Below are 11,880 nucleotides of genomic sequence, written 5' to 3'. Positions count from 1 at the left end.
CAATCGAATCTTATACTCTGGTACTTTCGCCGACTATTCTCTGTTGCTTAATCTAAGATTGGAACTTTAAAAAAAGAAACAGAGAAAGTAAGCAAAGATTGAATTTAGTGTTAGGCAATTCGTTCTTGAATATATAAATAATTAAGAGTATTTTAAGAAGTAGCAGACTTTTCTTAATACATCTCAGAGTTGTAAATACTCATACTATAATACGTGAGAAAAATTAGAAAATGAGATTTATATGTTCGATCTTAATGGATGTGACTCAACCAGATTAAATTTTTATGTAAACGATATAAAGCATATAATACACCTCTAAACGCTAATTGATTCGTAATTTGTCGAATTGTCGTAATTACGCGTAGTAACCTGTAAAAGGAGAATGTAATCCATAAAGGGGAAATATATTACATAATTAATTGCAATTTATCAATATAGTAACATGCATATAAAGATTATGAAACACTTTCCTGCTTAATTTAATTTATTCTTTCTGAGAATTTGATATTGAAGTCCCTATATCGTACTAAGAATCTTCCTCTACCTGCTGATCGAGTTTATTTATTTCTAATTTGTGTTGAAATAGCTTTTTATATAAACAAAAGTATCTGGGATTCACGAGGAAAAAATTTAACTACTTGTAGGAAATTCCAGTATCTAATTGAAGTACTTATACGACACTCTAAATGTAAAATAAGGACACGAATAAAACTTATCCCTGAAATGAATATTTTTTAGACGAAAAACTAGTCAGTTTTGTGTTTCGTTAATAAATTCGCCAAGATGTTGAAACGTTTATAGCCGTGTTGAAAAAGAAACAAATGACCATTCGTAATCATATACAGGTTGCAGTTTCGTAAGACCTCAATAGTCACCACAAGTGCTCGCTAGTTTATCAAGGATAAGTCAACTTGATTGTTATCGATAACCTCTATTTGAATGAAACATAGTTCCAGAGGCTGGTACATTGGCTATTCGTCTCATTGCATTCTCAACCTGGGTGTTACAGATACATACATTCGATTGCAGATACAAATTGTTCTAAGAACTTTGATAGTTTAGACACTATTACTGAACAGAGAGATCGAAACATTAATACTATCTCTATACTATCTTTGATGGAGAAAATCCTGAAACGTTTATTTTGTACTTTGTACGTTTGAATACCAATACATGACGATCAATATTAATGATTGTTAACAGATGATCATTAATATAGGTACACATGTATAAAGGAAATCTCATACGAATTACGATCATCGGTAGTTGTATATTTGTTCATTTTATATGGATATTATTAACTACATAGATTACTCATATCGCCTTATTTAAGTGCCATCTGACGTCTCACGGAATTTCTGGTTTAGCATTTCCGTCACGCTTGTCCATCTAGTTTTTCCTTTTACGATTCGATTCTGGGAATAAAGGAACTTAGTTTATACCTGTATGTAGACGGACCGTACACAAAAAATTTCAACGATAATACGATGATAAAACAATTCGCTTGGAGGAGTAAAAAAAGGAAACGAAGGTTGCAGCTTTATTCGATGTATATTATACCTTAAAGAAAATAACTCGATTGTAAGAGACGTTAACTCAATTTCTACAAAGTCGACATTCGTATTTTTACTGTGTAAAGGATCGTAAATACAAATAATTTCCATCACTTTTTTAAATGTACATTATGATTCACGTATATCGTGATGATATCGACTTCCTCTTAATGGCTCCTGTTAATGAATGGTTTTGTTTAATCACCGTCATATTGCATGTATACACTGATAGAGCGGGCAAAAAACAGTGAGTTGACATTGTACGAGTATTCGGAAGGAAAACATTAATTATCCGTGGTTTAATTTAAATAGAACTCGTTCGATATCTTTCATTCTACGCAAACGTTGTAGAAAATATAATGAGATTATAAGCAAGATATAAACTATTTATGGACGATGGGTTTTACACTTCACTTCAACTTTATTTAATCGAAAATCGTCGATCCCGGTTCAAGTACGATGCGGTATAGGTTACATCTTTTTTTAAATCTTCGTCGCATTAAAATAATTCCTTACTGTATATACTTCTTAATATTTTGTTTTTATCCCGTAACACCTTATCATATCACCGAATATTATGCCTTCGTTCAGAATTCCGATGGGAGATCCGCTCTCAAACCGTTCAACTTTCAGTATTAAATATCGAAAAACATTATTACTCAATTTTAAATAACTGTGGTGGATTTCCTGTTTAGATTTAACATCGAACGTGTAGTTTATTCATTTTATTCGTTTGAAGAACGTGAAACAAGTAACAATGACGGATCGCTCTTCACATAAGCAGAGTATATCGTACCTGTTCTTACGGTGTTGATGCGCAATGATACACGTCATGAGAACGTAGGCGAAGCAAAATTATCGCAATAATGCATCATAGATAGAACAAGTTGTGGGCGTGTCCTGAATAAAATTTACCGATACACATCTCTGTTTTATTGCAGACATGCATATTAAAGGGTTGAAAAAATGAGATAACCTGATCTTGAAAGACCATAATGTCTAACAACCGCGCGCTGTATCCTTAATAAATTTTTAAAAAGATCCTGCCTGCCATGAGGGTCGACATCATTCGTTTCTTTTTGCATAGCGAATTCTTACTGTGTGAAAAGCTTTCATAAAATTTTATGTAAAGAAAATAACGACGCGGGTATGTGTATTAAAACTGAACTCACCGGTATTCCTTCTCGCAATCACGTGTGTATGCATTCGCTCGGTTTTATGTATCTCGAGCCTGACGTAGCAAGATTATTGCTAAATTTATGAAGTCTTCATAAAAAGGCGGGCGTGAATAGATGGTTAATAGCATTTGTTTCTCGGTACCTTTTACGCGGTATAAGTTAAACGACACGTACCGTAAAGAACTTTAATGATGCACTTTTTAATTTATAAAAAGAAATGGATAGCGCGATTTAAATAAGTACTTGTCACGTGATAAGCGGATTCGGTTTCTTTAATTTAATACGCGATTCTTAATAAGATCCACTTCTGAAAATCGGATCATTCATGCGAGATACATCCGTCTTTTTTTTTTTACGACGTATGTATTTATAAATAAGTTGCATTTCGCGATTACGGTGACAAGAGATAGGGAATCGATTTTATTTATTTTAATCAGTTTTAATTTCGCACATCGCTACGTCAAAGAGCGGTTCTGCGAGGTTGGTGAAATATAGCATTCATCTAGGAAATACGCATTTCAAACAGCTATCGCTGCTTAACTCTGTACGTTTGTTGATCTGAGATATCGTGTATCGTGTCACGTTATGCAAAAAGCTCCGTTAGATTGTAACTATCCATTGCAAGTTGACGTTCGATATTATCCGGTTCTCACGCCTTCTCTCTCTTCCTCTCTTTCTCTCTCTATTTCGCAATTCGTTCTAGTCGCATTCGTTCTTTTTTCTCTTCTTGAAAATCCATTTCAACGACTGGACTTTTTATCCTTCGAAGCATCTCTGGACCGACGCGATGTATCGGCTATTTGATTCCATGTTCAAGGCTATGGTAACCTTGAGTCGGATCTTTCCGTATAACTATTGTCACATTCCTACATACGCCAGATACGCAAGCATGGTTCGAATTTCTCGTATGATTTGGTCAGTTTGTTTTGTGAAATTAATTTCCCTTTGATTCATTTTTATTATCTGTTTTTGTATCAGTGTGTTGCAATTTTAAAATATAAATGTTTACTTACTTTTTTTTACGAAGATTCAAGGATACTCTGAGCTGTGTAATTACGAGGAATGAATTATATTAACGTTTGTTTAATCATGCAAGAGAACGTATAATTTAACCGGATCTTAAACGCGTAAATTCTTAATTTAACATACTTGCATCTGTGAACAAGTACAAAAGTGTGAGTAGAACAGAAGAAAAAATTATTAAAATACCAGATACGCAATATGTTACAATCCTTTGAAACATAAAATCCACATATATCATGTTCTTGTCGTAAAAATTGAACAGCCTTCACTGCAATACGATAATTGCTTTTATCACTTCTGACTATAACCTTAAAAATTAAATGTTAAAATATGATGCTACATAATCAAAATAGTAAGTATTTATCTTTAATTAACAATTTAAATACGTAGACATATATCAAAGCTCTGTTTCATGAAAATGGTTTACACTCTTTCAATTATTTCAGATCGGAATTAACAATTTATTTAAATTTCATAAGCTTAATTTTTTCTTAAAAATTCATCGTGTGATTACATTGCTGTAGTCTAATGATTGAAAACAGATAATATGTAAGCGATAGAATCAGTTCATAGAGTGATTAAAGACAATAACGTGTTACTTATAGCTTTGCGAATAATGCTCACTAATTGACCATTCTTACGATTGAGAAGTCTCAGTTTCATCAGTATTTTATAATATGTCTGACGGTTAGTGAAATATCCTTAGATCGTTTCAATATTTAACGCTATTGTTCACATCGAGGTTTACACTGATACCCGAAATTGCATTCAAGGATATATTATACATGTACATGAATTTTAATCTGACTACAGACACAAGCTCATCGTTTGTATGAGATACATGGAGAAACTCCCACTATTACGTACAGAATTAATAATGGATGCAGACTGCAAGGCAACAGAGTCACAAATTAGGCGAGCCTCTTATCGTGAATGTACAGCCACGTATGTCGCTTTTATAATCCACAATTACTCACGCATTATAATTTTTAATAAGCAAAGTAACATTGAGCGAGAAATACATTTGCCTTTATTAAATAGTTTAACCTGATTAAAATGCAGATATACCAAGACACATCTTGCTCGAGTGAGTTTACGAGAACTACAAGTTTGTTGTAACATCGCCCAAGCTGTTGTATCGTTGATCGTTAATGTTCTTCGCAATTTAGATTGGCAGAATATGATTCTGTAAATATTTTTGTACGCTGCTTGGCTTGTCAAATATCGAAACGTGGAAACGCGGGGAAAAAGAGCGGAAGGACACCTCGATAGAACTGCATCGTTGTTAGATACTACAACTGCAGTTGCCGTTGTAGCCTGACTGCAGACTGAGAAGAGAAATCCGATACTGTGGAATTGAATAACGTATCGACAGACGTCGTAGGGTGCGAAGGCACGTTCTGGAACAACTTCCTTCTGCAGAAACGACAGTAGATCTGCGGGAAATCGATCGAGTCGATTCGACCGCTTTGGCACCGAATCCTTAATGTAATTCTTCAATTTTCATTGCCTTCCTTTTTTAGTATCTCCTCATCTACAACTCTCATTCGTTTCGAAGGAGAAAGTTTTTCGAAACCTGTAATACGAGTATAAGCATCACGGTGAAATTACTGATAGATCTAACCGAAGGAGAGAAAGGCGTGATAATTATTGAAATATTTTAAACTACGTTTATTATCTGTGGGTGTTGATAATAAGAAAGAATCAAAATATAAAACGTAGCCAGCATCGCAGATAAACAAAAGGACATACTACTTGAAGAAACACGGGGAGTGATAAATGATTAAAACTATAAGAGCATATACAGATGCGCATTAAAATCATTATCGTACTTTTATGAGAAAAATGATGTAAAATTGTGTATTCGTAACTTTTATCTGGGGATAAGATAGATATACGCGAATGATATAGGTCACCGGAAGTTCGGGTAAATTACCCAGCATACAAACGAGCTTATGTTCCAGGACACGAACGAAGTTAGACCTTGGACTAGTAACCCACATAATGCGCACTGAGGTAACACCACCGTCCTTCGAATATCGATAATGCCCGCACACTTCCCCTAGTATTCTTTATCCTTCAAATTTTGTTGATTTACAGTTTATATTTTTACAATAGAGTGACCTACCAGGATAACATTTATCTTATAATACACGAGATATCCTACATTTTGTACTCGGAAACATTTTTTTATTAACACATATCAGATAGGAAGCACTGGGGTGAATATGTATAGGAAAATTCATTACATCAAATGTATCCTTTTGCGAGGTACCAACATACATCCTATAAAATGACACGAATTTCAAAGCGGATGATCTTTAGGGTCGCATAAACTCGTACTTTATGACACGTGGTTTGTCCTATTAACTACAAACGCGTGTACTGGAAACTTTTGATCGTGATATCGTAAGAATCATCCTGGACGACTTTAAGATCGTGGAACACCGAAATCCCTGACTCCGAAATGAAGGGACACGCCTTGAATTTTACCAAGGTCACAAGACTATGAACTCTGTGACCCTGCGATTGTAGGATTCGCCCGCAGTCCTCCTGAAGGCCATGAACCAATCACATCCCTGACCCAGGATCGCAAAACTCGCCTCTAAAATATCCTGTGTTCGTAGAACTCTAAGGCTGCTGCAAGATCTACTGCGGTGTAACTGCAAATTATAAACACCGAGACTCTGAAAGTTACCTTGAATTACTTCACAATCGTAGTGTCCGATCTTAGGCTCCACCTGTACCAATTCAGAATCGTAAGGTTACTCTGAGATACTGCTGGATCCTTGAATCTAGGTTAGAACTGTGAAGCATAATTTGGATAATTTCTGAATTCTTAAGTCCATTCTAGATCTGTGTAGAGTTATGAAAAACGCTGTGGAAAACTTGGATATTTGAATCCCTTCTAAAGTTAGTCTAAAATTGAAAGATACGTCATGAACCATCACTGGATCTTCGGATCTACGCTGGACCAATTTATTATGAGATATGCTTAGACTACTCTTAGGTTTTTGGATTCTTTAGATTACCGTCGAATTCTTTGATCCAGCTTACATAACTCTACCAGTGAAAAATATACACTGGACCACTCTTGGAACCTTAAATCCATCTGAGATCAGCTCGGACGATCCCGGGTACAGGAGTCGAGATCCCACGATTCAGGTAGTTTGGCGCAGTTCCTATTACATGGGCGCCAATGTTATTACTCTGGTCATGTCCAATAATTTTAGAATATTTAGAGCTATTTTTGTCCTTCCAATTTCTCTTATATATATGTATGTATTAGTAATGAATTCCAAAGAATAAGTAACATTTTTAATCTTCTTGTTCCAGGTTGAAGGCGACATTCATTATTCCATAAACATAGTTGGAGCTGACAGTTTTATCACAAGACTTTTTTATGGTCTCAACATTTTTACTTTGTGGTGGAACGGACAAGGATGAAGGTGAGTTCTTTGTTGTTGGATGGTTATTTACGTTGACATAAATGTAGAAATATTTTATTTACTTCTGCAATTTTGTTTACGCAGAGCTTTATGTATTTAATCATCCTTATTTATATACATATCGTTCTTTGGCTAATTAGGTACAAAGTATTAGAATTTTTAATTTCTTATGTATACGCGGTATGTCAGATAGCTGTGTTTATTTTTACTTTTTTCTTTTGTACATTGAATTTTTTTTCACGCTCCGTTAAATCGAACCTCCTAGTTATTTCTCAATTGAGTCCGAGGACCTAGTGGAGCGTGTCACATCCAGCAGGCTGAATTCCATTAACACTGGTGCATTCAGTCTCGATTCCAGATTAAATAGAGTTTATTTTATAAGAAACGGGGACATGTACACACTAACGTGTAATCCACGCGTAGATAGTAGACAGGCAGATCGATCGTCTATTTATGCTTAAAACTATTTCCTGTTAGGATTAAAGTAGCTAATTGATGTCGTAAAATTGTAGCAGAGAAAGTTCAGTTTTGTAAATAGAAATTCATACCAAAATGCAAGAAATTTAGCAATATTTCAATATATCGTAGATGATTTTGTTTTCGAAATATATTTCTTATCGATTACCAGATCGATTTTATAATTTTTTTTTTGTATTATTCATAGATAACCCTAATTGCATTTCGAACAATATCTTCCGATACTATATTTTAAGATATTTGTGTAGCTGATATACATATTCGAGCTTCTCTCGAAATGCATACGTTGGCAGCGTTATTTTTATTTATTTTTGGTAGCCTAGAAGTTGACATGAAAGGTGATCGTTCAAAAATTGATGAAACCACAGTATTTTGAACAGTAAATTCAATGTTCATGAACGTGAGCAAGGAAGTGTTCGATAATGGCAGCAGCGAAAACTGTCGAAAGGAATTGAAGAAGACGGCGAACGACTTTTCTCTGAATCGTTGAAAAATGATAGCGTACGTTTTTATTGCTTTAGGGGAGATCTTACCTCGAGAAGTATCATGGTTTGTAATAGCTCTCCCACTTTGTTACTTCGTTTTATCTCAATAATTAATGGCAGCAGAGACGGTAAATGAATTTTGAAGCTACATTGGGAACTTTCATTTCTCGCAGCTGTCTGTTAATGAAGTTTTGCAATATCACTATAATTATCATTGAATTCGGTGAGAGGGAATATTAGGAGAATTTGAATGTACCGAGGAAGGGTCACTATACTGTTAACTTCATATTAATTTTCTTTTTGGGAAACTTCTTTCCGTCACGTGGGCAAATGTTACACGAAAGCTTAAAGGAAAGTCGAGGAAATTTTCTTGTAAATTGACTGGGAGCTGCATGAAAGCTACACCGCCGTAATTGAAATCTCCGAAATCAAAATTATTAATAAGGACTGCGTTTGACGTCCCTCGTTAGCTCTTTCTCTCTCTCTCTTTCTCTCGGTTGTAGCATATAGAGGATGTGCATGATTGAAATTGAATAATTGCTAATAATAATTAAATTCTCTCCTCTACTGTATAGAGTTTCAGTATAAATTATCGAGCGAGTTCACCAAGACGTAATTTCGGTTTAAATTTAGTATAATTTCGGAAAAGCTCATGGAATTGAGTAATCACGCGAGACTGATGGGTTATTATGTAACTCATTCTAATAATGGGCCAGACTAAGACGACCGAACTTTACATGACAAGTGACTGGAAAGGGGATCGTGGTCATTAAGCACACAACTATCCGATACTCTAAAGTATCCTTCGTGAAAATTTACCTTGCGTTCATGGTGCTACGAAGATGGTCTGCGGCATTTGTAAGTGATTTAGGGAAAAGCTGAAATATAATTCCTACTCGTATATGTATGTATACATATTCTAAAATTAAGTCTTTCGATATATAATAGATAAATTCAACTGTGTCAAAGTAAACTGTTAATATAAAACATTGTAGTCGTGATATATTAAAAAATGGATTACGTATATTTGTTTCCATTTAAAAAGTTAGAAGCATACCACGGATATAATGAGCTCGTTTGAAAAACACTTGAAACAGCTCCGGGAGTATACTGAAACATGTTTCACGAATTTATGAAATATGTAACGGTATATAAATAAAACATGAGAATAATTTATTTATGTCGATTTTGGTGTTACAAGTTGACGCATATTTACTGGAAATTTAAATAGACCCTTCTCTCGATAAAAATTAACGAAAGAATAAGTGGAAAGATATAAACATTGAGTGACTTCTGAATTTATCGATATACAATAAACTTCCTTTCATTTGAATAATAAAAATTCTTTCATGTATAAATCGTACTCGTGAATCACAATGAATCACAATGTATAATGGAGAAAGGAAATTTTACTTTATAAATAAGAAAGAAGTACAATATTTATTCTTTTCTTTATATGCATACGTACATACAATAACAAATAGAAAGTTTAAAGTTAGAAAGTTCAATATCTAAAAAGAGGGTCAATCTATGTACCGATAAATATATATAATCGTGAATACTGATCGAAAAGCTCGGTATTATAAATAGATACTATTCTAAAAATTGACGTTACTATATACGAAAACTCAATATATCTTTCGTCCAGTGACCCGACTCTTCTTGGCTTACGTAGTTCTAAGAGATATTTCAGATTAGTTCGAAGTTAGTCCTTCAAGAACAAACGGCCATTTCTCAAACTACAAGAGGGATTTTACGATTTTAGAAAAGATTTCAGAACCCCTTATGTTTCTGACTTTTATATCTTTATATACGGACTATATTTTACAAATCAGGTACCAATCAGTTGCAAATATTTAAAAGGAAATATCATTAAAGTTGGAATTAGTACCTTCTTGGAGTCTTTGCAACAAATTCACATTTGAGAAAATAAATCAAATCGAACGTGTAAGTTAGTAAAGAATTAGCATATCATAGTATACTATAGAAGCGTTAGAAGTCCGAAATTGAATTTTACTGATATAAATAACTTCACGTGAAAACTGGTTTAAAATTGATTTCTCTTATTTTAAATGCGTAAAATATTCAAGCGACCTGCTAAAGTATTCAAATTAACGTCATGAGAAATGTGGATGTCACAGAATGCCGAATGTACAAGTACACCTATTATTGTCATACGTACAAATATTCATATATTTTCTGCTGAGGTGTATATGTACATAAGTGTATACCCTTCGTAGTGATTCGTCTATGGTTGTCTCGCTTCAAACAGCTTGAAGAAAGATTTTCATGGGATTTACAGTTTTCTGAATTTATCTGAATGCCCTTTGTGCCCCTCCTTATCTCTATTTCCTGGTCTCCTCCGAAGAATATCCTTTTATCTTTTTACTTCAAAAAATGTTTCCTATCGCGATACTTCACAGGGTTTTGCTCGCCAGAATGCTTTTTATGAATCGCTATGGACACACGTATATACATATATGTATCACAGTGTATGTTGTTTGTATTCTCGCGTGCGCAGTTGTACCTTAACAAAAATTCTGTACGTTATACCAGCGATAAAAGAAAATTGCACACGTTAGATGGTTCAATTATACCAACGATACGTGAAACTGTGTAATTTTTAATTCGGACACTTCAAACGAAATCATATCAAGATAAAGACAAAATATTTATTTGCGCGGAAATTGCATTATTTCATTTTTAGTTGTCAGATTCAACAATTGGGGTTTTAAGAGCATCAAGGACGAAATTGCAGACCCTTTGCGGAGATTGTTTAATTCTGAGAACCCTATCTCATTAAGGTCATCCTTTTGGGCGCAGATTTAATTAATTCCTGTGAGTTCTTGGTTGAGGTCGCAATGAAAAATTAAATTTCAACCATTTCTTTCTAGAGAACATTTTCTATCGTTGCACGATACAGTTGTAAACTAATTAGATTCTCCTCAATCAATATGATACAAACGACCGATTAAATTGAATGATTCGAACTTTTCATAAAGCGTGTCATCGTTACACGCTTTACATACATATGTAGTTATAAAGTTTCTTATCCGATGTACATCTTTTAATTACACCGAGATAGTATCCGTCAGCATGTGTAAGCAGCAGTAGTAAATTATATCAAGTTGGCTTTTTTCATGTACAAAATCACTATAAGTCTCTTTTCTTCGCTTTTCTCATTTCCAAGATTACCCATTATCGCAAGAAACTCGCTGGCGTAAGCGTTACTTCCTTTATTGCCAGGCCTCAGATTGAGTAGCACTACTAGCATCAAGTAGAATCATCCGTCCACAATCGGCCACCAGCATTTCAAGACTAAGTTATTGATTCTGAATTGTTTAATCTCTAATTTAATTTTAGATGACAACTAAGTCTATTAATTGCGTATGAAATTTATATTATGATCTTTTAAACTATAAAATATAATTTATATCTTAAATACACGAATTTCAAGTATCTTCGTTGTATGTATATTGTCATAGTCGGTAATTACTTTAATGGTTTTTAACTAATATTATTATATGTACTTATTAGTTTACAAGATGTTCAGAAGGAAATATTCAAACTTCATGAAGATCGTAATCTTCAGTCTTCTTCCAGGATATCTTGTTGATGCTAAAGTTCGTCGACGCCACGTGGGTGTCAAAGTGCAAACTTCCTTCTAGTATATCTTCTAGCACGTTTAACGAGTCTTCAAAACGGAAGCTCGTCC

At 34.1% G+C, this 11,880-nt stretch overlaps 1 protein-coding gene across 1 annotated transcript in view; it reads left to right on the top strand.

Annotated features, from left to right (window-relative positions):
• The window catches only part of LOC132904992 (serine-rich adhesin for platelets), a 133,008-nt gene that overhangs the window by 7,459 nt on the left and 113,669 nt on the right, over positions 1–11,880 (top strand). The window contains exon 2 of the mRNA XM_060955890.1: positions 7,091–7,203. Coding sequence (XP_060811873.1) covers positions 7,158–7,203 — 46 coding nt within the window. The 5' untranslated portion in view covers positions 7,091–7,157. The remainder of the gene's footprint in view (positions 1–7,090; positions 7,204–11,880) is intronic.

The sequence above is a fragment of the Bombus pascuorum genome, chromosome 1 (genome assembly GCF_905332965.1).
Source record: "Bombus pascuorum chromosome 1, iyBomPasc1.1, whole genome shotgun sequence".
In the NCBI taxonomy this organism is placed as follows: Eukaryota; Metazoa; Arthropoda; class Insecta; order Hymenoptera; family Apidae; genus Bombus; species Bombus pascuorum.
Note: the sequence above shows the minus strand (reverse complement) of the source record. Positions and strands in the feature narration are given on the sequence as shown.